The sequence below is a fragment of the Pagrus major genome, chromosome 10 (assembly GCF_040436345.1).
Source record: "Pagrus major chromosome 10, Pma_NU_1.0".
In the NCBI taxonomy this organism is placed as follows: domain Eukaryota; kingdom Metazoa; phylum Chordata; class Actinopteri; order Spariformes; family Sparidae; genus Pagrus; species Pagrus major.
The window spans coordinates 11320633-11348404 of record NC_133224.1 but is presented as its reverse complement, the minus strand read 5'-3'; the positions used below and the strand labels follow the sequence as shown (position 1 = coordinate 11348404).

The 27772-nt window shown below is 43.5% G+C and overlaps 2 protein-coding genes across 3 annotated transcripts in view; one reads left to right on the top strand and one right to left on the bottom strand.

The window, feature by feature from the left end:
- pcxb (pyruvate carboxylase b) overlaps positions 1–27772 on the bottom strand; it is a 307003-nt gene that overhangs the window by 100105 nt on the left and 179126 nt on the right. The gene's annotated exons all lie outside the window — the stretch shown is intronic.
- On the top strand, positions 9135–27381 carry LOC141003776 (leucine-rich repeat and fibronectin type-III domain-containing protein 4). Its single transcript, XM_073475237.1, has 6 exons — positions 9135–9720; positions 9850–10012; positions 11670–11840; positions 12736–12897; positions 13618–14352; positions 26034–27381. Exons 1-6 carry the CDS (start codon positions 9135–9137, stop codon positions 27379–27381), a joined length of 3165 nt encoding a protein of 1054 aa, XP_073331338.1.

Below are 27772 nucleotides of genomic sequence, written 5' to 3'. Positions count from 1 at the left end.
AGACAAAAACAAGGTCTTTATATAAGCATTTTAATTCCTAAACCGATGCAGAGGTGGAACTTTTCCAAAGGTGTTAAAAAAAAACAACTCCAACAAAAACATTTCAAATATCTGACTGTGCAATGTTCCACGAATAGAAACAATTATCAAAATCTTCCAAGTAGGATGGATTCCAACAGGATTTAGTGAGAGAGGGTCGTGCATACAAATGCCTACACGCACAGAAACAGACACTTGCTCTCTTCACACACAGATACACAAGCTGTTTCTTTCTCTCTCTCTCTCCAACACAACATGGAGGTTTGGGAGGAATTAGTTGAGTGGAGGATTTCAGAAGAACTGTATTATTTTGGAGCCCCACTGTGAGAAGACTGCAGCCCTTTTATTTTATAGAGAACACACTTCAGTTCCTCGCTCTTGATTTCCCATTTCTATTCTCTCACTCCTATCATTTACCTCAGGGGGTTCTGTGAGCGCTTTCCATCAGTACCCCCTACCTATACGGCTGGAAAAATCGGATGACTGTACAGACTGAAAAACAAGCACACATCAAGCACTTAATGACTGACATTTGCAGATTTTTTTCCTGTTTTTTTTTTTTTGAGAGGCACACACTTGACAAAAAGACCAGGATTACATGCTCCCTGTGTCTGTAAGCTACGGATATTCACACGTCTTTGCTACAGCCACAGACCTTAAACGGACATGAAGACATGGATTTTCTGTTTTCGTCAGTATGCAGGATTCTCATTTATAAATTTGCAAAAAAAAAACAAACATCAGTATGTACCTTGGTCACAATTCCTCATAAATCTAAAATCATAGGGATCTTTTGTTTGCCAATTCTTTATGTAAAAACACGCCTATACAGCAATATATTGTTATCGCTAACTTTTTAAATTCGCAAATATCGATGTTGGTATCAGCTTGAAAAGATACCCAGGACAGTATTGATGGTATGGTCAGGTTTTTATTCTTGTTTCCTTAATCTCTGACCAGCTAGTTGCCAATTTAATTCAAATTTCCCAAACAATATAATCCGTTTGGGAACCCAAAGCATCACTATTGGACCAGTTGGGAATCAGACTCAGTGATCGACTATCTTAGAAACTAAAGCTTTAAGACACAGTTCTGGTAAAGTTCTTTGTGTTTATATGACAATCAACATGACAAAAGTATTGTTTCTGTAACTTTACAGGAACTCCAGTATCATATTTCAAACGATACCCTATCACATCATACAAATATCCAAATTCAACCACGGTACAGCTCTTCATTATCTCACAATTAATGCTAACTTTTAATTCCTGACCTTTGATAACAGTTTATAGTCTCTATTAAACATTTTAAGACCATTGCATTGGCCAAATCGTGGCAATACAGTTTCAGCCAGGGGTAATATATCCCAAGCCAATCCTTTACAACCAAACTGTCTGTCTCTTGACCAGTCACCTCTTCCTTCACTTCTCACTTGTTACCTTATCACCTTTCACGTCCCCTCTCTTTGCTGTCACCTGTCCCCTCTCCGCCATCATGATGGTGATGCCTCACCAACTCATTTTTAACACCGCTCTCCCTTTCCCTAATCAAATCCACTCTTCCCTCCCTCATCCCTCTCTCTGACAGTGATCGATGGTGGCCTTCACCCGTTTATCGCCTCTACATATTTCTCTGCCCATCGACTTAACGACACGCATTCATACACACTGACTCTTCATCCCTCTCTCCCTCCATCTTCCTCAAACTCCAGCTCTTTCCTCCATTCTTTTCCCCGGTAGCTCTCAGCTCTTCCCCCCAATCCGACACCCCCTTCTTCCCTTCCCTTCTTCCTTCCACCATCTTGTGCACTCTTCTCCAATTTTCTTCTCTTTTTTTGTCGCTCCGTTTCGCTGTATTTCAAACAGTTAGCCTCTTTTGCGTCCCTTGTTTGTTGTCTTTTTCCCTATTCAATACTGATATCCCTCTTCCCCTGCGCTTTCTATACATTCTGTTTGAGTAAAGAGGACAGAATAAGACAGAGGAATGACAGAGGAGTGGTAGTATCAAAAGGATGAGTGGGATTACAGTACACACGACTGCCGCACGAAGAGGCTATGTGGGCGTTCTTTTGTTTCTTGCCTAGAGAGAGAGAGAGAGAGAGAGAGAGAGAGAGAGTGTCTGTGTGTGTGTGTGTGTGTGTGTGTCGGCCTCCCTATAATTATGATTGTGTGGGAAGACTGTTTTGGTACGCTTGCGGTTGTTTCTGTATGCAAGCGCTCTCACCTAATAGCAATGGCCTGGATTATGAGGAAGAGTGCATGCAGAGGAAATCTTGGTGTAACTGAAATCGTTTCAGTAAAATAGGTTTCCTCTATATACGATCGCTGCGTTCTCGCCAGGAGGGCTTATGTGTATTCTCAGATCAAACACTGTCAGGAACTTCTACCTTCAACTTTTGATACCTAGTGGTCAAATATGAACCTCTTCCTGACTCTGCGGCGACTGGCTGTCAGTGGTTTTGACTGAAGCCTCGTTGTGTACCTATTCACACTACCCCAATCTGATCTGTGGATTACTGTGCTTGTGATAAGTGGCTTTTGAGAGCTAATACAAATCCCCTTGTTTGTAAACACTGCAACATTCCCTAAGTCGATTTAAGTCGATTATAGGCTAATGGCATTTGTGCATTCCAGAAAGGATGCACAAACACATCCTCAAATATGCAGATCTGGAAATATACATGCAAATACACAGAGTGTATTTTTAATTTTGGTTTGCATGTAAGAGCACCTGACATTTAAAGAAGAGAATTAAAGAGAATTAATGCCTTTAAGTGCATGTGAAGTAACAACGATATTTCCAATCCGAAACATTAGAGCTTTTATGTCATGCCTGAAGCTTCTGTTAATTGCGTGTGTTTGGGTCGGGTTCAAAAGTATAAAAGAAAAAAAAAGAAGAAACCTTAATGGAAATTCATCGTTCTAAAGCAATTAGCAGATTCATATTTAGCTGGCCTCACAAAAAGAAGCCTCGCCCTCCTGGGGCTGTGGTGGGTGTTTAAACAGAAACTTTCGGAAGTTAGGGTGAGGTTAGGTTCAGCCTCGCAGCTCCCGAGTCGTGCTCCAACACTGGGGGTACTGAGTAGTTTCCTTCCTTACACAGATGCTTTTAGCTCATGTTCTCGCTCACTCCATGCAGTCCTTTCTGCTCCCTCCACCCGCCTGTTTGTTGCTCTCTGGAGGGTTGAGGGTTCACGCAGGGTAGTGTAGTGAGAGGTTTCCCAAAATAGAGGGAGCAAAAGAAAGAAATGAAAGTTTTTTTTCAAAAAACAAGGCAGCTGCAGGCACTCGTACGGTACACAGGCCTAGGAGTGCATGCACACACACACACACACACACACACACAAACAACCAGCACATGTACTTTCATGTGTTTTTACACACACAAACAGGATTTTCTTTAAGTTCCATCTGCTCTTTCTCTGATCTTTTTTCTTGCTGTTTTTCTGTCCTCTACTCCTCTGTGATTTGCCTCTCTAACATCTATCTTTCATTGACTGGCTACCTTTATTCTTTCCTTTCCCAAAAGTATCAAGCAGGCTTGATGCAAAGGGGACTTACACTGCAACACTTGCTGCTTTGGTGTGTGTGTGTGTGTGTGAGAGCGAGAGAATTAATGTACATTACACTCACATCTGTGCGTTCCCTTCTTATTGCAAATTCAGCAGCAAACTCTTAAAAGCAAGTCAAGGCTTGCTAAGTGCTGAGAAATGTCACATTAATTTACACACAAGAACACACACACACACACACACACACACACACACACACTGGACAAGCATGATGGTGTCCACAACCATATATATAAAAAGTGAATATACTAGCTTATAGCAGTGACTGCGCACACAGACACATGGAGAAACTTACACATACTGTGTGCTGCAGCAGTACATTGTATAAGAGAGCACTCTATTGATCCTCAGAGGGGAAATTCAAGTGCTGCAGCAGTGCAAGAAACAGAGCAAAGAGGCAGGTGAAGATAAGGGGAAAAATTACACAAGATAAAATCAGAATTTAAAATGTATAAAAAATAGTATACACTGATACTGACGGTAGTGCAGTTCCATAACTGCCTGAGAGACCTGAAATAGTGACTCATAGTTAATCTGATAGGTCATGTCCTTTGACTATCGCATCAAGAGTTTAATCAGTTAATGGGAAATTTGTCATTTTCAAGTATCCAAACTATTTCAAACAAGTACTATAGTCTTTTGAGCTGAGTGCAAATTACAAATTAGAACCCTGTGTGGCAAATGATGATGGCAACAATAAAATCTTCAAACTGGAGCAGTTGAGTAACAAATCTGGAGACAAGGACAGCTTTTTAAATTTTGAAGGGTTAAAGGGTAACTCCACCAATTTCCCACATCAAAGTGTGTTAACAGGTCTGAAAAAAGTAGTATAAAGCCTTTTACGGCTCTAGTAATAGTTGGTAATGTAGGCAGCAGGTTTTAAAAAGGAAGAAGAATGTGTGGAATAGAAAAGGCAATATTATAGGAGTACAATGGTAGACCACTGGAATGCTTTTCAAAACAACCACCACCTATATTACCCACAATGCAACTAGCCACTGAGTGACATCACTGGAGGCAATTTATCAGATCGCATGCAGCTTCTGCTGAGCCACAAAAGGTTTTACTTTTTCACATAGGCAGTAGTACTTCCTAAGACCTGTAAACACACTTTAATGTGGAAAATTGGTGGAATTACCCTTTAAATGACTAATTTAATCTCAAATTTTAGGATTTGCAAGTACTATATCATGGTTAACTGAATATCTGTATTTGTGATGATCAATTTCAAGTTGTTATGGGCATTTAATAAGTTGAAGAATAATGGACACACAGGGTAAATCTCCGTCTACAGTTTTAGTTTGCATTTTACTTTAAAAAAACCTAAGCGGAGGTGTCAGAAATTCAAAAATAAAGACGAAATATTGCAAAAAATAAAATCGGTTTGGCTAGAGCTAGAAATAACTGTCATACTGAAAAAGATTGATAAAGACTGATGGAAACAGAATTTTTTAATATTTGATGTTGCGGTACCTCCGGCTGTAGACACTGGTGCCACATCCTCCTGAATATATCTGCATAAAAAGGTAGTTGAAACACACACTGATTCACATCTTATTTTGCCTCCAGCAGCAAACAAGTGAATGCACCAACACCAAGCCGCACTATACCCGAAGTGACACCCCAATCGAATAATCTACATACCTGTGAAACTCAATTGCTAGTATGATTGCCACCTTTAAATGGGAAAGACAAGGAAGAAGATAGAAAGAGGGAATGGAAGAGGAGGCTGAGAGAGATGGAGAGAAAGAGCAAGAAAAGGAGTGTAAACGAATGGGACAGGGTGCTATCCATCTCTCCAGGGCAGATCGATCACCAAGCAGACGGATCGGTTACACCTGACTTGTGTGTGTGCATCAGAAAGCTTCAATACTGCACTGCTCTAGTCGCAAATGAGATCTGCTCCCTAATAGAGGAGGAGCAGGAGATGAAGGGGAGAGGGAGTTGCAAGAGTGGTAGGAGAAAGATTTCAGAGTTGTGAGGAGGAAGAGGTAAGAGAGAAAAATGAAGGGCTGGGGAAAATGAAGAGATGAAGCAGATGGGGAAGAAAGATGGGTGAGAAGTTAGATAAATGAAGGAGGCCAGGAAGGAAGGGAAGAGCAAGGAGGGAGGGAGTCTCAGAGACAAGCAGAATGAGGCATAATGTGTATGGCATGTATGATCTGAGGGTGTGTGTGTGTGTGTGTGTGACTCAAAGTAGGAGCAGGGGAGGCAAGGAGACATGGAGGGCAGCAGAGTCAGCAAACGATAGAGAGACAAGACAAAAAGACACAGGAAGTGGAGGGGAAAAAAAGAGGGGAGAAGGTGGCGAGGTAAAGCTGTGACTGATAACATTGTCGTACTCAGGTTGCCTCAAGGGCAGACAAGACAGAGAGAAAGAAAGAAAGAGGGGGAATGAGACACAAAGGTAGAAAATGCGGAAATTTACAGAGCAGCCAGAGGCAGAAAGGGTTATAAGATGGAAGGTGAGCAAAGATGGAGAGACAGAATAGGAAAAGATTGGAAACACAAGGAGGAGTACTGCAGTGAGAGATAAATGGTGGAGGATGGATGGCAAGGAAACAAAGAACAGTCTCTAATAATAGAGCCAGTTGAAGAAGAAGAGGTAGGTGAGAGAGCGGTGGGGAAGAGGGTGAAGGTGTGGGAAGGCATGACACAAGGAGGAAGAGGTGAAAATTGAAGCAAGAGTAAGAGAAAATGAGAAGGAGCAGGTTAGTAAGTTATTGCGAGAGTGAGAAAGCAGGGCAGAGGCAAGAACCATAGAAAAGATAAGAAACAAGGGGATGAAGGAAACATAAAGGTCAAACGAAGGAGTGGAGAGACCGCACAACAGGAGTGTGCGTGAGCGTATTGACATTCAGCATGCCGCGGGTAAAATAAGCTGTCTGACGAGCAAGCATGAGCAGAGCACAGGGGTAATCTGGTCGAGGCCTGGGCTGAAGTGCCCTGCTCGTTCTACAACAACACCTGACTTTAGGCTCTTTCAGGACTCGCCGCGGAGTAGACACATTTTTAAGTGGCCTTTCACTTTTTGCTGGAGCATTTTTTCACATTTTAGTATGCATGCCTCCACGGGAGCTCAGGAACAGTCGACATCCAGCGTCGACTGCCCTGGGGACTGGCTGTCACTGTAGGCATTCGTGACTCTGTTCTGCCCCCCCATCTCCCTGCACTCCCCAACCCCTTCTCTACTGCTGCTTCATTTTTTGAAACTGATGACACCAGACATAAGGAAATAACTATCTGTGGTGCCATGTGCTCTGCTGGAGTTATATTTTTAGGTTTGGATTGAAGAAGGTACTGAGTTCCTGGTAGTTATTACAACTCCCTGGAGCAACCAAGAATCAGCCTAGTATTTAGAGTTAAGTAGCAAGAAATCATCAACAAGATTTAAGTTCTAACACTTGTGTCGACGTAGCTTATTAAAGCTGATATGAATAGGCTCATACCTGTCTTTCTGCTGCCCGTCTTATCAAATGAAACTGCATTTCTCTTCTTAACTGAATGCCCATTGGTTTAATGATCTGCCCAAACATCTTTCAAAAGGAAGTGCCTGACATTAAGGAAGTAATGATACCATTTCTAGGTGCCTTAAGTAATCCATATATAATATATTCCCATCATCAAGAGGGATGCTGCCTATTTCCTTCCTTCTCTTTGCTTCAACAGGGGCCTGAGATGTAATGTATCACCATTTCAAGCACTGGGTTTATCTATATTTTTGATGCATACTTTAAAAAAAATGAAATGCTGTAGCCTTTCTAGAATCGCTAACATAGCTCACAATTTGGAAACAGACCAAAGCAAACCAAGTACAGGGGAGGAGAAAAAGAAAATGCTGCTGGAAAACCCCTGTGCTTTGACATCGACGCCGTTTCAATATCCGAGCTAAATGGTAAACCCTCTTCTAGTTTCACGCAGAAAGAGCAAAGCTAGCACCTAATGGAAAATATTGAGCTGGCAATTTGCGTCAACCTGTAAAGTCAGCATGATATACTGTTGTGTCTGGTCGTTACTCAAAGGATTAGGTTGCATACATTATATGCTCAAGGCTCTACTCCGCAAGTTTCCAGATTGCTCCACATAGAAATACACCTGTCACCCTCCAGTGACGTTAGTTATTCTCTGTCTGTCTGTCTCTGACTCACTGTCTCATCCTCTCCGTCTCCTCTCCCTCATCGCCGCAACTGTGACTGTTACCAACACTCCTTGTCACTCTTTTTGTATCTAGGTTACAGTTGCTATGACAACTATTATGCATGCCAATCAGAGGCAGTGACTCATCTCTATACCTTATTATCACATAGCTGTTTTTAGGGATGTCTGTGCACACAGCGGGTGTTTGCTGGGAGCTTTTCTGCATGTCTGAAAATACAATCAGACCCTTGTGTCTGTGTACTTGACTGAGCCTACTGAGACCTACATCGTGTTCCACTTGAACATGGAATCAAGGCTAGTGACCTAATTTGATTGACTGACACAGTCTTAAGAAAAGGTCCGATGATATAACATTTGTCTAATCCGCTCTTACAGGTTTCTAGGTAACTGTTACTATGGGGACCGGCTGTGTTCAGTATTTTGGGATGTTGTTGCTAGGCAGTAAGCTGTAGTGGTGAAGAGGTACATGGGACTTTGTGTGCTGTATTTGTAAAGCTGTGTTTCCACCGCAGGAACTTTCCCTAGGGACTAGGATCCTTTGGAGGAACTTGTATTTCCACTGCAGGGGCAGAGTCTAAATTTAATACCAGGGATATTACTTTACCCCACAAAAAGTCCCTGCTTGGGGGCTTGTACTTTTCATAAGTACAGGAACATCACTTTTTCATACATCAGCTGACTTATTTGCCTAATCTCTGTGGCTCTTTAGACTGCGTTGGAAATGCAGACAATGGGCTGAAGGGAACTACCCTTTTTCGACCAAGGCACTTCAGGTGCTGGTTCAGAGCCAGTGCCTACTCTAGAAGCGGTAGTTCTTTGGTCTAGTTCTTTGCGTTTTGACAGTGCTTACATCAGGGGCAGGATTATCATGAGAAAGGGCCAACTAAAACCACTTATGATCACCATTTTTAAAAAAAAATGAGTGTAGCATGTTTCACTAATCAAAGCAACAGTGGTCCAAGGACCAATCATGCCAGTGTAGGCATGCAAAGCTTAAAGATCTGGGTTATTTTGTGTAAAATGGGCCTTAAGAGGTACCAGCAAGAAAAGTATTTGTTGCAGGGGTGTGAACCATTTCTCAATATGGATTTTTCATGCTATGAAGCACCAAGTAGGCAGAGTGGTACTCATTTAAGAGGAGGCCTTGGCCCACACAAGTATGTGTGCGTGCAAAACAGGCTCTCGTTCCAGCTCTGTCTAGTCAGAGTAGGTGGAAGACAGAAAGACGACATGAAAACACACTTCAGACATCTCTTACAAAACAATGTCTGACCAGGGAGTGAGTCTAAAACCCATCTTGCTCTTTTTTTTCTCCATTCTCTCTCTTTGTCTCCCTCCAGGTCTGTGGATCGCCAGGCGTTCTACCATGCCTGTCCCCCCACCCCTCAATCCCCGCAGACAAAAACACCTGCCCCACACACACCTCCATCCTGAACAAAGGGCAGAACGTTCCACCTTCCCCTCCCTCTTCCCTCCATCCATCCTTTCTCTTTCTATTCTCCGCCCTCACCTTGTCTCATCTTTGCCCTCATCATCACATCTCATCCACTGCGCCTGCCCCAGGGCTACGAAAAGGACCCTTCCTGACTCTGTCCCATTCCCTGCATTTCACTGGCTGACTCTGGTCACATGCTGCCTGTTGCCTTCTCTGATTGGAGCAGGGGAGACTTGGGGTGTGGTCTCGGCCTGTCCTTTCCACTGCGTGTGTCGAAACCTCTCGGAGTCGCTCAGCACACTCTGCGCCGACAAGGGCCTCCTATTTGTCCCCCCGCACGTTGACCGACGCACCGTTGAGCTGCGACTGGCCGACAACTTCATCATGGAAGTGGGCGGGAGTGACTTTGTCAACATGAGTGGATTGGTTGATTTGACTCTGTCGAGGAATACCATCCACCAGATCCGACCGATGGCCTTTGCTGACCTGGAGAGTTTGCGCTCGCTGCATCTGGATGGTGAGCCAAAACAGTAATCGAATTCTAAGCAATTCAGCTGATTTAAACTACTTTGGTAAAATATAAACATGAATCAAGTTCATGGAAACACTGAACCCTAAGTGGTATTACTTATATTTGTGTGTCTAGGTAATCGCTTGACAATACTTGGACCCAGGGATCTCGCAGGTTTGGTCAATCTGCAACACCTGATCGTCAACAACAACCAGCTGATCAAAGTCTCCACTCAGGCCTTTGACGACTTCTTGCTCACACTGGAAGACCTCGACATGTCCTACAATAACCTCAGGAAGTAGGTTTTTATCTTGTTGTGATCACCCATGCATTTTACATTCATATGATCTACTCTGTTCTGCTTTGTTAAGTAGAAACAAACTGTACTACTCTCGAGTTTCCGGTCCTCAGGTCTCAGTCTCAAGTGTACGCTGCAGCTACCGAAATTTTAAAGCATAGTAGAAACGCCTTGTGTGATCAAGCAAGAGTCAGCAAATACATTGAAGTGAACCAAGCTCAAACTGCTGAGGCTGAAAGGAGAAGACTAAAAGCTCAGGAAATTGAAAGTGAATCAATTTTGATGAGGTCCTAATTTTCTTTGACTTCGATTTTGTTAAGGTTTGATGAGTGCACGCCTGAGCTCACTTTACTGTGTATGAGTGTGCATTGCTATAGTTATTATACAAGTTTTGTCTTTGAGTGTGCTGTGTAGTATTCCACTCATCTATATCTTGGACAATGGAGTGTTTCAGCATCAATATCTATTCTTCTATGCAAAATAATAAGTCAGAAGAATGATGATATTCTCTATCAATACCTTATTCTCCTCTTCATAGTGCCCCACTGTGTTAATGAATTCAGCAGCTTTTGTCTGTCAGTTCTGATTAAGTTCTTTCATTTGTCTCTCCGGCCTTTCTCCAACCTCCATCAAGCCATAAGAGAAGTGCAAAGAGTTTTAATGATGCATACGTTAGCAACGGCTGTTTGCCCTTTGTTGCGGGTTACTCAGAGGACACTTTACAGCCTCAGATTCAAAGCGAGCCTACATCACTGATTCTTTCTATTTAAAGGTAAAAAAGGCTCAAATCTGGAAACAGATCATGTCATTTGAGAACATTTTTTTTAGGCTAGAGGGAAGAGATTATCCAGGCTGGGAGGCCCACCTGTGTAATTTAATTGGGAAGGGAACCGAGGAACACCTGGTGTCTCCTGCAGGTTAAATTTGTTCAAATGCTACTTTAGGAGAGTTTTTCAGAGCGGCTGTGGAGTCTCAACTGCTTTCACATTGTTATCCTTCTTGGACACTGGTGTTGAGCAATGCAGCAACGATAACCTTAACCACAAAGATTATTTAACAAAACATTAGGAGTTCGTCCTTCCCCAACATGCCTGTTAGACAAAGATCTTGCCCATCTGTTGTTTGTAAAGTAAGCAACTAGCAACCTGACTCCAAATTTAAATGCATTACTTCACATTTTTTTATGTTGATGTTTCTCCGTCATCAGTTTTGACTCACTAATTTGGCCAGAAACAGTTCTTAAGTGAAAGTCTGCACAATGGAATATAAATGACGACAGCAATGGGTCACAGATGGAACTGGTAAAACCCACAAAAAGAGATGGATTGAGAAGGAAAATGAGCATCTGTTGTTGTTGTCTGTCATTCGAATCACCATTATCCTATGCTGTTTTCTGCAGAGTAACATTGGCAAGTGTAAAGAACATAGAGGATAAACTTTGATCGAATAGCAGCACACCCATCCTTTAATCAGGCTAATCTCTTATACAGTGTCCCACAGGGGAAACTAACCATCAAGTGGGGAGTCTGTCTTCACAGCTGCTATTACTTTCAAGAGATATTCTCTAGTTTCTCCACTCCTAAAAAATAAATGACCAATCTTGGCACAATGTTTATTAATTCAATGAATCCAACACTTACTCTAAATATTCCTACAGGGTACCGTGGGAGTCCATCCAGAACATGGCCAGTCTCCACACACTCAACCTGGACCATAACTTGATAGACCACATAGCTGAAGGAGTCTTTGGAGAGCTGTATAAGCTTGCAAGGCTGGATATGACCTCCAACAGGCTCCGAACCCTGCCTCCTGATCCCCTCTTTGCAAGGTACCTCTTAAAATGTGTCTTTTATGTTTCTCTAAGAAGTGGCTTAGTGGAAATAATCTGTGGCAGACCACAATGCCACCAAAGTGTTTTTTTAACAGGAGCGCTTTGGCACCGAAAGACGGGGAGACGATGCTGGTGTCAAGACATTCATCATCTTATTATCCATAATGTGCTGAATGTTTAAAGCAATATATATATTTTAACTCAAACCAAACACTGTGTTATCACATTATTTCCCTTTTTCTGTTTCATTATCATATTCAAAGGAAGCATTAGCTCATTCTACACGATGCATGACAAAGAAAGCCATTAGAGCACAAGGCTGTAAGGTGAATACATAAGGACTTTACGGGTCTCTAATGCCCACTTCTTTGCTCGTCATACATTTTCTACTTCCGAAATGATGACAATCAGGAAAAGATGAAAAGAAAATCACACTTCTTAGATGTGCCAAATAAGCTCCAACCAACTATTTCACCTATTTGAATCTACTTCACCACCTGTGAGACAGCCTCTATGAACTTGTACTCAGCCTGACTGAGGTTTAAAGCAGAGGGGTTGTATGATCTCTGGCTAGCAAATTGTCAACTGAATAAAAAAGGAAGTTATACGATAGATTGAGCTTTTATGCTATAACAGCCAGCCATTTCATATATATGAGTATTAGCACTATAAGAGTATTGCATTTGGGTTGGTTTCTAAATGTTTTTGAATGTTAAGACAGTTCTGTTATTTGGACTCAAACTTGTTGATCAACATGCTCAAATTTGCGATTGTGAATAATGAGGTAAGATACATTTTTAGAGGTAGTTCGAAATGGGATCGATTTCCATTTACAAGTCTCCAGAAACTCCATTAAGGGTTGAACTGATGGCCTTTCTACTTTCATCATCAGGTCCCAGACCGGTGCAATAAGCCCCACCCCCTACAATGCTGTCATAAGCTTAAATTTTGGTGGGAACCCGCTGCACTGCAATTGCGAACTGCTGTGGTTGCGGCGACTTATCCGTGGAGACGACATGGAGACGTGTGCCACACCACCTCACCTGGCTGGAAGGTAAACATCAACCAATTAATGGATCATTTGTCTATCGTACTAAGTTTTGAAACCTATTTATCCTAAAACAGGGGCACAAAAGCATGGCTGCAGGTTAAATGATGTGTTGAGTCACACCAGTGGTTCCCAACCTTGTCTCAAGGCCAATCTGTCCTTCAAGATTTTGCTCTTGCCCTGTTTTAGCACATATCCAATTACAGGCTTCACAGTTTATGACGCCTTAATTGGATCATCATGTATGCAAGAATAGAAGTGGAGCAAAAACCTGCAGGACAGGGACGCCTGTAGGACTGTGTTTCGAAACAATGTGCTATTGCTGTACTCATTATTCTGATATCTTACAGTCTCCTCCATACATCTCTCTGCTAAAATGTTCCTGTTCAACCCTGAAGTCAAAAGTATGTAGTGAAAACAAACAGTTGAGGAGGAAAATGAGCATCTGTTGTTGTCATCTGTCATCACTATCACCATTAATTACACTTGGCTCAGTCCTGTTTTCCGCAGACTATCATGGGGAATTGTTCCGACTGTTGTGCGATACTGAACTTTAAACTTTAATTGATAAAGAGCACGTAGATCTTTAGGTTAATGTACCACATTAATCTGCCAAACCCACCTTGGAGAGACAAAACAAGACAAATTCCTGTACTTAGCCAAAAAGGTGATTCTGCTCTCCCTTTCTCACTGGCTTTGTTCCTTTTCCTCCCCTTTGTCTCTCAGATACTTCTGGTCGATTCCTGAGGAGGAGTTTACTTGTGAACCACCTCTCATCACTCGTCACACTCACAAGCTGTGGGTGCTGGAGGGCCAGCGAGCCACGCTAAAATGCCGTGCCATTGGCGACCCTGAGCCAGTAATCCACTGGGTTTCACCAGATGACCGCATTGTTGCGAATTCATCCCGGACCAGCTCCTTCAGCAATGGGACATTGGATATCTTAGTAACAGTTGCCCGGGATGATGGGGCATACACTTGTATCGCAATAAACGCAGCGGGTGAAGCCACTGCCACAGTGGACCTGAAAATAATCCCCCTGCCTCACCGGGGAGGAGCAGGAGGAAACACAGGGAATACCAACGTGAACGCCAAAAACAACATGAACGCGACTAATGGGATTATACGGAACGATCCGGGCTCTTCGGATATCAGTACGGGGAAAAACGGGGGAATTAACAACGGCGCAGGACGTGGAGGAGAGGTGGAGGATGGGAAAAGAGGTGCAGGTGAGGACGACGAAGGCGACGGAAGCAGGGCCTCGGAAGGGGAGAGGGTCGACGGAGGGAGCATGGAGGACAACGAGGCGGAGGAGGAGGAAGGAAGGATGGTTGGAGTACAAGGGGTTACATCAACCTCGGCTCAGGTCCGATGGGATTTGGGGCGTTTGTCTGCAGCTTACGTTGTCTGGATGTATCAGATACAGTACAACTGCACCGCCGACGAGACTCTCATCTACAGGTGAGGTCAACTTTTGCTACACAATACACATTACTCACTATGCAGAGAGTAGGAGCCAATGTGAATTTTACTTTACGAGTTGCTTACATACACCGATCACCCAGAATATTAAAAAACTGACAAGTGAAGTCAGTAACAGTAGGACAATGTGCCCTGCCACACCACAAAAACCGGTCAGGATTGATGCAAGGAACGTGACAAAGAGCACGAGGCATTGATCCAATCCCCAATTTCCCCAGATCCTATTCTGACAAGCAACTGTGGGATGTGCAGGAACAAGTCTGATCCATGGAGGCCCCACCCCCCAGCCCACAAGACCAAAAAGGATGCACTGCCAATGTCCCAATGCCAGACACCACAGGACACCCCCATAAGTCTTGTGTCTCTGCCCCGATGTGTCATGGCTGTTTTGGCGACACAAGGGATTCCTGCACAATATAATATAAAGCTGGTGGTTTTAATGTTGTGGCTGATCGGTGTTCTTGCCAAAGGTATCCTTTATCATTTTGCAGTAGCAGCTTCTTCTCTACATGCGACCACAAATCATTTTTTTTTGACTGTCAGCGTCTTCCCCCCTAAAAAGGCGGATATCCCATTTTCATGCAAAACTCCTTAAATATTTATCCATTACAGCATGACACTTCAGTAGTGCAACTGTTCACCTTGTACTTGGACGGCTGGATAGCTCAAGGGAAGGATGAATGGGGAGACGGATGAAGGGATAAAGGGGCGAAGGTAGTCAATAATTCATCTCCATCACTGTGTGACACTAGAAGCCAACAGGTGTATAGTCAGAGAGGGGAATGGGAAGACAAGTGGATGAATGTTGAGGGAATAAAGGGGACTATGAGGGAGGAGAGCTTTCAAAAATGTGGGCCTTGAAACATAAAAACCTCCAGAGGGAAGAATATAGTGTCTCTGAATGCAAGAGCAAGTCCAGAGCAGCATTTAGTGCCAATTTTTTTCTGAGTTTGTATTATTACCTCAGTAATATTGTGAATATTAAAATTCTGAGTTTGATTTCTTCTCCAAAAATACACAGTGCCCATTTCAACCTTTAATTCTGCATTTAAAATGAGATTCCCTCACACGTCACTCTCCATGTTTACTCACCATGCGCTCAGAGGAAGTAAAGTAATCAATCATTCATAAAGCCTGAATTTGGTTAAGGGCTGTTCTTGTTATTGCAAATTATTCAAGGAAGCACTGCCGCACCCTGCCCGGTGAGTTGAAGGTAGCAGTTTTAGAAAAGAAACGCTAATTTTCATGCTCAAGACAGCTGCCAATGACTGCTTCTGTCCGTTGTTGTGGGCCAATTTGTACACAGACGCTGTGGGCCTAGCAAAAAGAATAAGGGAGGAGTGCTGCTGTAGACTGGTAACAGCCAAAGAGAGCCAAAATGCTTAGGAGGAGGAATAAATCAAAGCAAACAGTCTCTGTGAAACAAACCTTTTTCGTTTTGCATGAAAAATGATGGATCACAAGTTTTACACTTTCAACGCTGGCACCGGAAAGCTGTGATACCTTCAGAAAACTAACCGCTCAGACATCAACACAAACATGGGTAGAGAGAGGAAGTCAGGATGAAGGCCAGGAGGAAATGAGTCTGACATGAGTCTTGTTTTTCAAAATATGACAGCGTGGTTTTGGTTTTAGCTACTCAGTGTGCTTACATGTACAACATTATTGCAGTGTACATGAATTATGCCCGTATGCATTCAAAGTTTACTGCCAGTGCATTTACAACCATAGACTGATGAAAGATTTATGTGTGTGGTTGATGCTACAGCAGAACAGTGGCTGAAACACTGACAGCACAATGGAATAAGAAAAAGGAGCGATAGGATGGGAAGGGAAAGGACTGCAATCGTGGCGTTATTTCGTTTGTTTTTTTCATTTCACCCTGCAAAAATGCAGGGATTGAATGCAGTCCCCCTCATATATGATTGCATTAAGCTATAAATGGTATTGGGAAGAGGTAAAAAGAGCTAACCATGTGACATGGAAGACGGACAGGTGGAAAGATGATTGGAAATATGAAAAACTGCGCAGGCATAATCAGAAGGATTGGGGGAAGTACAGAAGATGGGAGCCAAGAGTGAATGGAAAAAAGATGGAAGGGGAGGAGAAAATAATAGTTTGAGTGATGGATAGAGCCAGGAGGGAAGAACGGGTGAATTTTAAGATAGGAATGGCGCCTCAGAGATTTCAGAAGGGATTGAGGGAGAAGGGGAAGATAGGAGATGGGTTCTACCCAAATCACCTTGGGAGAGATTGAGATGAAAGAAGGATGGGTGAAAGGAGAGAAAATGACATACAACGAGGGGGAGGAGAGAGAGGGGTGGGCCTGAATGGTCCTAAAGGAAATAGCAAGGTAAACAAATGTAAGGAGAGGGAGGGGATGTGTTTAAATCCAGGGAGAAAATGTGTGTATACTAGGGCTGCAACAAACAATTATTTTTATGATTCATCAATAAATTGTTTAGACTATATAATGTCAAAAAAGGCTCACCCCATTTTCCAAATCCAAACACTCTTCATTTACTATCATAAATGACAAGAAAAGCAGCAAATCCTTACATTTAAGAAGCTGGAACCAGTAGATGTTTGACATTTTGGCTTGAAAAATGACTCAAGTTGGCAATTAAAGGAGACATACAATTTTTAGGTTCATAATTTTATTTTGGGTTACTACTAGAATAGCTTTACATCTTTATCTCATACTGTTCAGTCCAGCAGCTTTGTATTCTCCCTCTGTCTAAAACACTCTGTTTTAGCTCCTGTCTCCTTAAGGCCACCTTCCTGAATACTGTTCTGGTCAACTCACACACGACTGAGCCAGCACTGCTCACCGTGTCTTCAGCTGGCTCTCTCATGTTTTTTAGCTTTCAGTTAGCCTCACTTCTACTGTGAATATAAGCATTATTGATGCAAATGTGTGACATGGTGACAGAGTGTGATGTCAAGAAGTCACAGAATTAAAGGCGGGTCTACTGACAAGGACTTTTTGAGGCACTATGGGAGCAGTGTTTTCTGTGGTAGAGTTGGCGGAGACATTGGGCTTTATAACTAAAAGCTTTTACATGCACAAGAATCTATGAAACTTAATGAAGGAAAAAACAAAAAAGCATAGATGGTTTCCTTTAATTTTCTTTTGATCGACTAACTGACTAATTCTTGCGGCTCCAGTGCACACCACAGAAACACACCTGGATACAGAAAGAGGGAATAGGGAGTATGACGGAGACCCAACTGTGAAAGAGAAAGAGTGAGAAGAGAAAGGAGCCCACAGAAATTTGGGATAAAAGAAAGAGCAGGGGCGGAATCCTTAACAAGCAAAACGAAACAAAAAAAATAAATAATGTAACAATGGCTTAGAAAGGAGAAGAAAAGGAGTCGGCGTTGTGGTGAAAGCCCTGCAGCAAAAGCCCTCCACTGCTCAGAAGAGGGTTGGTAGGACTGACAGTCAGAGGCCAAGGGTGTGTCACATCAAAAACAGACGAGCACAGATTCTACACAGTCCCATGATACGCTTGTGGCAATTACACACAGAACTAATTACATGATTGGATTGAATGAACTGAATGAGATCTTAGTTCCCCCCGCTGATCAGCTTCATTAATTCCTCTACGGAAAATACTGTCATAATGGCAGAGCTGGATTGCTACTTAACGTTATTGAGTAAAGGTTTATTATCTCGAGAAACCAAAGCGTTTAAATTCAGAGAGGCAAAGAGGGATTGCTTCACCTACAGTTCCACATGGGTCGAGACAACACCCTTGAGAAATTTGCAACAAAAACTGAACACTGAGCTTGATAAAGGTGCCATTTAATACAGGTTTGTTGTATTGGATTGCATTCAACTGTGCAGCTTTTTTTTATGAAAATGCTTCATATCCCAGTTGCCCTGGCTGAATTCAGCTCCTGCAAACAAAAGGGCAACACCATTCATATGTGCTTCTGTGAGGGAACAACCTTTAAAGAAATAATGGGACAGCAGCAACAGTAAAGGTGCAGACCTGGCTGTGCAGACAAGAAGATGCCGATAGACATAAAGAGTGAAGCAAAATAGGAAAGAGATAAGTGAGAAAGACTGAGTCGAGGCAACCGGCGTCACAGGAGAGATGCTGTAACTCAGCGAGGAGGGAAGTTTGACTAAACTCTAAACAAATCAGGCTGCCGACAAAACAGAGGGAGGGGATAACTGCCTCAAAGGAGATATAGAGATGTGGCTATCTTCAGCGTGAAACTCTGAACTGAACTGGAAAGGAGACGAAGCAGGTTGAAAGAGGAGACAAGAAGTCTGAGGGCTTTGAGGGAGGGAGAAAGGAAATCAGTCTCGAAGGACAGATAAAAGAGGAAATGGAAGGGGGCAGCATTTGAAAGGAAGCATACCACAACGTAGCCAGTATAGATTTCTATCATACTAGCAATGTGCCAGTTTGCAGACCGCAATATCACACCAAGACTAGCAAGACTGTGAAGACAGGAGTCAGCCAAAGGGAGTCTGGCTTAAGAATTCAAAAGGAGAGAATGGACGAGTGAGATCTCATGCTTTCTATCAGGGATTTGTGCTCATATTGTTGTTGTTGCTGTATGTGTGCTTTGGCAGGTTGCAAAAACACCCCAGTCAGGCTGAATTGAGAGAAACATAAAGAGAGGAAAAACATAAGATTTAAGAACGGAAGGGATAGAGAGAAAAGAAGCAGGAAAAACTGAGCTACATAGTGAGACGGATATTGTATGTATATATATATATTTATTACAGGACAGCAGAGCACATTGTGTGGCTGCCAGATTCAATCATCTTTAAAAAGGTCAGCCGCACGCCAGACACCACCAGCCTCCATTTTAGCATGTCGTGACTAGTCCTGACGGCTCCTGTGACAGCTCCAGGTGGGATGTCGTCCATGTGGCATCCGCTAGGCACCGTTCACCCTGTCGCCCCTCCGCTCCCCTGACACCATCAACCGAGCCTCCTTCCTGGAACTCTGCCACAATGTAACAGTAATACACTTTGATTTGGCCTTCGAAAATATGTCTTTGATCCTCTAACGTGCAAAGCCAACCGAGGATTTTCTGAAGGTTGCTGGTTGAATGGGAGCAACAACCAAATTGGCATGTCTTTCCTGCCCACACATGGGCACAGCTTACCTGAAGGACAAAGAGCAGGAGAAAGAATGGCGCTCCATGTTAATGAGCCAGCATTTGTAAAGCGGCCTCTCTGGTACCATCTGTTGGAAAATGCGGCTACATTTCTTGTTTCGTACGACAATTTATCCTTTACAGGGCAATGCAAGAAGGCGTGAGCTAAAGAGTTGGTTTTTGAGGCTGTGTCAGAAACATTTTAATCCTGTGACAGATATTAAGATTGGTCAATTGGAGGAATATATCAGCTATTGGATTAGTTCATTGCTGTTTTTGTTTTGGGTGATTTCTACCTAAATGAAAATCTGCTTTTAAGTTATTAAGACTTTGTCAATCACTGATAAATCAAGTATGCTAGCTAGGGCATTTGTATGACACTTATACACGTCAGAAAGTTTCTTATTAGGTTCAGCAGTCTTCTTAGTGTGCAGGCAAGAGTGTAAGGGCTTTGACAATCGTCACATTTTTCGCCCCAGTCGCAACAGGGCCGACTGTCCTGCTGGGCACTTAAAGTGCCAAGTCTGACACCAAATTTAATGGGAACAGAAATGATCACAGGGACAGAGAGGGGGGGAGTTGGACAGAAAATCACGCAGAGTTTAAGAAATAATGAGAATAATGAAAGTAGAGTCTCAGAAAAAGGGATGCACAGTTACAAAGGACAGGATGAGAGCTTGACAGACATAGGAAAGGTGCATGCTGAGATATGGACAGAGCAGAACACGAGTAATGAGTCACAAAAGAAGGTGGAAATGAATATATTAAATAAACAGAACCGGGAAAAAGATGCATGGTAATACCACTCTTCTGCTGCTGCTGCTAATTTTGTAGCATATTTGGCTGATATTTGACATAGGGTACTGAACTGGTCTATAATTTGAAAAATATACTGATGAAATTTGCTTGGTTGAACCAAACTATGTATATCCTATAAGCCATTTCACTCCGCATCCAGAGATGCTTTCAGTTTCTGTCATGTTACATACGGCTCTTTGTGTTGTATAATATGTGCTGGGAAAGCTAAAACCAGCATCCTATTTTAGTCTTGTGTTAGCTTGCTAACCAATACAAGACAATAAAAAGAAACAAGATAAGCGCATTTGCTGACACAGGGATAGATAAGGATGTAAGGAGAGAAGAGACAGCAGAAGAGGGAGGAAAAAAGGACTCCCTCTCTCCGTAAAAGGAGGGAGGAAGGGAGGAACGAAATAGGGTTGAGAGTTGTACCCCGGAGGCAGGTGTAATTAAGTGTTAAACTACTGAGTCAATACATGTGTCAACTCACATCTGAGGGAGAGGAAAGGAGGAAAAGAGCAAGGGTCAGCACTCAATACTTGTGTCAACGTATATAAGTGTACTGTAGGGTCAGAGCAAAGAGGACAGGGACGGACAGTGAGATTCATACTACCCTTTATGATGTGGTTAAAATAAATGAAGAGGAACGAGGGAGAAATCATTGAGAAAGACAAATACTGGGGGGATTGGGGAGGAGAAGGAGGTCATTAAAAAAAGGAGCGGCGATGAGAGAAAAAACAACTGAATGAGGCAGCGTGCAGGGGAAAAAAAAAATCAGGCCAAATGAGGGAGAGCGAGTGAGAAGGATAGATTAAGGAAAGCGAAAAGACAGAAGGAGGGATGAAACAAAATCCAGAGGGGGAGGGGTAAAAAAAAAGAAAAAAGATTGACAGAGAGACAGATCAAGGAAAACACAGAGAGAGAGAGAGAGAGAGAGAGAGATCAGACTAAATTGAGGGAGACAGCCAACGAGACAGTAAACAGTCCAACAAATCAAGACCAAAAAATGGAGGAAAGGGTAAACGAACAAAAGACATGACATGGTAGGGGGAAAAAAAAAAGGAAACGAGGGCAGTATAGATGTCAGCCAGAGGAGGAGATAATTGCTTTGTTGTTCCTCCTTGTCTTTCTCGCTCTCTCTCTCTCTGTCTGTCTCTCTCTCCTCTGTCTCTCTTGCTCTGTGGGCCCAATCTTGTCTGGTGTCAGACCACCAGACTTGCAGATAGAGAAGAAAAAAGAGGCAACAAGAGAAAGGGGAAGACAGGATTCTACCAATCCTTTCTCTTCCTCTCTCCCTTCTCCCTCTCTCTCTCGAGTGCTAATAATTACTCGTTTCTGTGTCACCAGCTTGAACAAAGCACTCCCTTGTCTCTTTCGCTCTCTCCCCGCATCTGTGTGCACGCGTGTGCCTTTGCAGGGTTTTTTAACCATAATTAGAAGCACATAGGCCGACACACAGTCGGTATGTTGGGCGCTGGGGCAGAGTGCCAGTGTGTCTGCGGATACAGGCATGGATACAACACCCATTCCAATCCGATAAATCAAGTTATATGTGTGTGGCACTTTATATTCATGAACATACATTGTCTCAAGAGCCATGAGGATTTAGGCGGATATCATTTTATGTGACTGCGATACATAAGAGCAGCACACATACAGGTTCATATGACTATAGGCATGTAAATATGGTTAAAAATGCATAATGCATGGCAAATCAGCATATCAAAGATGCATGCGTTTGCGAGTGCGTCCAGGTCTTCCATGTATATTTCAGTGAGTTTGCTCACCCGTTTCTTTCACTGCAAGCCTGGCAAAAACAACTAGAGAGGTGATTCACGATCTCATAGGGGAGGGGAGAGGTGGCGGGGGAGACGAGAAATATAAGACGAGGGCAAATGGAGAAGTGGCAGGAAAAAAAGGAAGAGGATGAGGAGGAGGGAAGAGCAAGAGAGGAGGAGGAGTGACCTTGGATGCTAAATAATGGTACACGGTTATAGCTGTGGCTAATAGAGACGTAGTACAGTGTCTGCGAAGAGGAGGGAGGCTAGGAGGTCAGGCAGAGCCCGATGAGAATTGCAGAGGGATTTGCGGCGAGCAGATGTGATTGGCCGGGGAGACACGACAAAGAGAGACAAAGAAGGAGAAGAGATGCGCTGAGGGAATGAACATTACTAAAGTCAAATGGTAGAAAAGGTGTCAAGAAAGAGGACAAAAAAGGGAGTGCACAGCTGCAGATTTGGCTAATGGGAAAGAAAGGGTGGATGATTTCAAAGCGTTGAAAAGGGCAGAGGATATGGAGAGATAAGAGCGAGGGACTGATCAGCAAAAGCAGAGGAAATCTCTTCATAAAGGATGGATGGAAGAGAGAAAAAGAGGAGAATAGAGGAGAGAGCGAATAAAGGGAGGGGTATTGAATGGCAGGATTAGAAAAAACGATTCAAGGATTCACTCAAGGTGTGTGTGCGCATGATGGGTGTGTGAGTCATGGTCACACAATAGAATTGAATAGTTTGATGCCGTGTCCCAGTTTATGACACATGGTATAGACAAATGCATTCAGTTGTTTTATGTTAATCCAAACACATTTATTTGGTGCAGTATAATTCATAGGAAAGTGAGGCAGCATGAATATTGCTTGTATAAGACTTTGGCAATACAGTTTCTTATTCAGCCTTGAATCCAATAAAGCATGCGACAGTATATATCGGCAATATTAATCAAACTGAGACGCTGAGCGACATGGGAAAAGAAGGGAACAGGACGTGAGGAATAGTGCACGTTAACATGGCAGTGAATCAAAGTAGGAGAAATCCATTTAAATATAACCTTTGTTGCAGAGGAGCGGCCCCTCAGCAGAGTACACGGTTCCCCACAGTGATGGTCAAATCTCTCTGCCTCACGGCTTCTATCAATTATACACAGACACATACAGTCTCTGGATGAAAGGACACCGCTGTAATATTTCTCAGGGCTTTTTATAAGCCTATAATATGACCAAGGCTTTTTGTGCAGAAACAAAGGCGGCGGCAGCGTTATGAGGGCTGCTTCTTGCATATTTCATGTTGGAAATCCGATTGAGCACCCCCACTGTCTTTACTAGTGGACTTTACAGGGGTGATTCACAATCCCCCGGTGTGGCTGATCGCCCAAGACAGACGTTGATTTCTGGTTTTCATTCCTGTATTCAGTTATAACGCTTTGATTCCAAGTCTTCAGATGCCTAACTCTTTGCTGTAGGACTAAAAAAAAGTACGTATTCCTAAACTGTAATTTTGCTGCTTTCTTTCCCAATTTAAAGTTCCTGCTCTGGGCGATGCAGTGCAGTCAGTGTGCATCATTTCACATAACTGCCTGATAAGTCGAAAAATAAAGTTCTTTGAGCCAAGGAGACATTCAAACTTATTCAACTGTTCAGAGAGAGTCATAGAAGTGGATACCAGCATTTTCTTGGGCCACTGTGGACAATAGGCTTGAGTAAACCTACTTCTTTGACCGACTACGTCGTCTGTTTGCCGTGTTCCTTGTTTGAAATCTGCTGTGATCAAACAAGACAATTCACGTCAGTGTTTGCTGTTCAAGAGAGAGAGAGAGAGAGAGAGAGAGAGAGAGAGACAGAGAGAGAGACAGAGAGAGAGAGACAGAGAGAGAGAGATAACTTATATTCTGGGAAAAGTCGACTGGTCATGAAAACGGAGTGTTTAATGTGTGGATAATGCATGAAGAGGTGTTTTCACTAGAAGTACTGCTGCACCCTTGAGCCAAATAATGAGTCTTTGCCATGGTAACACACAGCTGGTCCCTAAGTCACTCCAGTGCGGAGAATGAGATAATTGGTGGATTTGTGACAGTGTTACAAGACGATCTATAGTGACCTAATGACCGGTGGATAAGGCTGATTTTAATGAGAATGCCCCATGTGTCCGTCAGATTATACTGGGTTTGTAAATGTCCCACAGTGCATTGTGATTCCTTATCAAATCGACTGAGCTTTTGCCTGAAATGAGGTGTTCAGAGGTATTTCTGTGCTAGTGCTTGCTGTTCAAATCACTCCAGGATGTTTGTTAAAGTGGCATAACAGAGTTTGCAACACACTGTTCCTTGCAAATAACACTTAAATCCTTAATTAAACTGTGCATAAGTCAGAGGTGGGAAGTATGAAGTACAAATACTTTGTTACTGTACTTAAGTAGATTTTTCCGGTATCTGCATGACGACTTTTTGCCTTTACTCCCTACATTTTAACACAAATATTTGTACTTTCTAGTCCTTACTTTAAATGTTTAAAACATGCTTGACGCTTTAGTTTTAATACATTTGAAGGGAATTATGGACTTATTTTGCGTCATTGCACATCGTCTTCCCGACGTCACAGGACTGATTTTAGCCACACTGCAGACTGCGCCTTATTTAAGTCAACTGATTGAAGTTGTCTCAGAGAAATAAGACTTTTTACATTATACTTTCAGTATATTTCAGAGCCTGTATTTTCTTACCTCGAGTAAAGAAGTTGATAGCAGCTAAATTACACCCAATTCAAAACAGAAGAAAGACAAGTAGGCTTAAGTGTTGCCATCCTCGATCTCTTCATTCTGAATACATCTCAAAAACAGACTAAGGTTAGAGGCCTTCTCCTGTCTGAGTCATGCTAGATGGCATTTATAGGCTGTAGCTCAAGTCTGAAGGGAGCTGGAATGGTTGGCAAACAGATAAGCAACAAATAAGCCCTTTGATGCAGTGAGAAAAGGGAGACACACAGAGGGAATTGTAGAAACAGAAGGCAGGAGAGGGGAGAAAAAAATAAAATCACTGACTAAATATGGTAGTAACAAAAAAACACAACTTGCCCACACAACAGGGCTGGACAGGAGAGGGCAAAGTCATACCCATCAGTGACACTCGAGCTGTGCTACAGTCTCCCACACACACTTTACCCTCACATGTCATATACACAAACCCACTGACAGGAAAATCCAGATTTTCATTCTAGCATGTCATAAATACAAACATATACAAACATGAACACACACTGAGACGACCGCATATGACTTTTGTAAAGCCTGCGCCCGCCCGTTCTCATCACCACATCTCCTCATTGTTTTTCCCCCTCTCTCCGTCTCTCTATTGTTCACCTCTACCCTGTTTGTTAGTTCTAACGGCTGTTCGAACACTTAAAATGAGGACACATTCAAAGCACTTCTCTCTTTATTATCCCACGCAAGCACTCACCCATTACAGACACACGCATTTGCAGCAAAAACACACCCTCCTTTGTGATACATCGACACATTCGTTTCCCATAACCTGTAATCAATATTACAAAATGTCCCAGCTTTACTGTAATCCTAGCCCTGACCGTTCAACCTAAAATGGCCTCTTTTTTTAAAAAATGTGAGGTCCCACAAAATGGCTTGACGTTTGCTTCTTGCGGGGATTCGAGTACGAGCACACATGCACACACATGCACACACACACACATCCCTGCACTCCAAATGAGCAGACAGAGTTCTCTTTTCATGTTCCCTGGGCGCGCTCTCCATCAATAGCCTCATTTTCCCTCTCTCCCCCTACTGCAGTATCCACTCCTGCGCTGTTTCTAGTCGTTCTTTCTCCCCTCCTTTCCTCTGCTTCTTTTCCAGTACTCAACCCTTTCCACAAAAGGTCAGAATATTCAGGCTCAGCTTCAAGTTATGTGCTTATTTATGTAACTGAACTCTACTTTTCTTTTTCCCCCTCTTTAGAATTCTACCATCGACCAGTGACCGTTTCCTGTTGAAGAACTTGGTGTCCGGTGTGGACTATAACCTGTGTGTGCTGGCCATTTTTGACGACACAATCACATCATTAGCAGCAACAAAAGTCCTGGGCTGCGCCACATTCTCCACCAAGGATGTTTACCCAGCATGCCGCTCTCTCCAAGCCCATTTCCTGGGCGGGACACTCACCATTTTGGTTGGCGGTGTTGTCGTCGTCACCCTACTCGTGTTCACTGTGGCGCTCATGGTTCGCCATCGTGTTTGCAATCATGGTGACCATATGATATGTCACAACAGCAACACCGAGGCAGGAGGTGGGGCCTGCTGTCAGGGGGGAGGTTTAGGGAATGGGGACAAAGGGGGAAACAGCAGCGGGTGCTACCAATCAAATGGTTCAGGGGACATGATGATGGTGGTCCTGCCCAATGGTTTGCCATCCAAGAGAGGCGGAGAGAAGGATAAGGAGAAAGAAAAAGAGAAGGACAAGGACAAAGAGAAGGAAGCGACTGATTCTTCTTCCTCTCTGCCGCCAAAACTCCCTCCAAAGCCCAGGCCCAAGCCTAAAGTCAACCTGGAGCAGTTTCTTTCAGCTGGGGGAGTAGTTTCCACAACGACAGGGACAGGAAGTGAGATGGCATTGGTGGTTAGGCAAAGGAAGCTCGAGAAGGTGCCGCCATACAGCCTTGACAGTGACAGAACTCCCCTCTACTACTCCCCTTCCCCTCCATCCACCCTGCCCCGCCAGTCACACTCCAGGGACCGGCCAAAACCCCGTCTGGAGAGAGAACTGACCAATCGTGCCAGTTTCTCTCTGGCTGCACCGCTGAGAGACTCGGAGCTATTGGACTGGAGAATCACTCCCCGAGGCAGGGACAAATGGAACTCCTCACAGGCTTATCAGAGCCCTGTATCCCCTTTAAGCCCTGCTTGCGGGACCGTCAGCAAACGGCGGCACTCTCTCGATATGGGCTCCTCCGTTGCCCTAGCGACTGATGCTGCGGCGACTGTTGCCAAGCGCTACGGTGCCGTCAGTTACGCCAAGCGGCTGAGTGTGATCTGGACGAGGCGGAGCCAGTCACTTCATGGAATGCTGGTGCAGTGCGCCTCCACGACGAGCACGGCATCTTCGACGACCAGCGACGAGTGCGAAAACGGCGGAGGCTTTGGGGCACGCTGCGAGTTCCAACGGGGGTTTATCCACGCTTATAACACCACCAACTCCAACTCCAACACTGGGATCACTAATGGGAAAACAAGCAGTGTAAAAGATAGAGGGAGGGAAAAAGGGAAGGACGGACGGAGTCCTGAAGAACTGGAGGAAAGTGTTGTGTAGGGGGTAGTGGAACAAAACAAAAAAAGTTAAGAGGGATAAAGGGTTCTGTGAGAGGACACAGGAGTGAATGGGATCTTGATTTGAGGAGGGCAAAGAGTTGGAGTCGGGGGAGAAATTGAAGGTGCAGGTAAGGGAAGTTGAAGTGATTGCAGATGAGGAAGGGAAGGTTGTGAGTTCAGAGGAAGGGAGAGGAGGAAAATTGACTCGAGTCTCACTTGTGCAGCTCCTTGATATGCCCTGCTAGAAGTCAAGAAAAATGGAGAGGAGAGGAGAAAGCGTACCTGGAAATGAGGTGAGGATTTTTAAGAGGCTCTTTACAGCTGACCTGAAGAGTGATGGGCAAAAAAAATAAGTGTGGAGAGCGATTCAACAGGAAAAGGGGTAGAGTGGG

Bases quoted from the DNA above. Each gene is read 5' to 3' on its own strand.
- LOC141003776 (XM_073475237.1), top strand. From the start codon at position 9,135: ATGCCTGTCCCCCCACCCCTCAATCCCCGCAGACAAAAACACCTGCCC. The intron at 11,841-12,735 runs GTACCTCTTAAA...TTTCATCATCAG, and splicing joins CCTGATCCCCTCTTTGCAAG to GTCCCAGACCGGTGCAATAA. The intron at 12,898-13,617 runs GTAAACATCAAC...TTTGTCTCTCAG, and splicing joins CCACCTCACCTGGCTGGAAG to ATACTTCTGGTCGATTCCTG.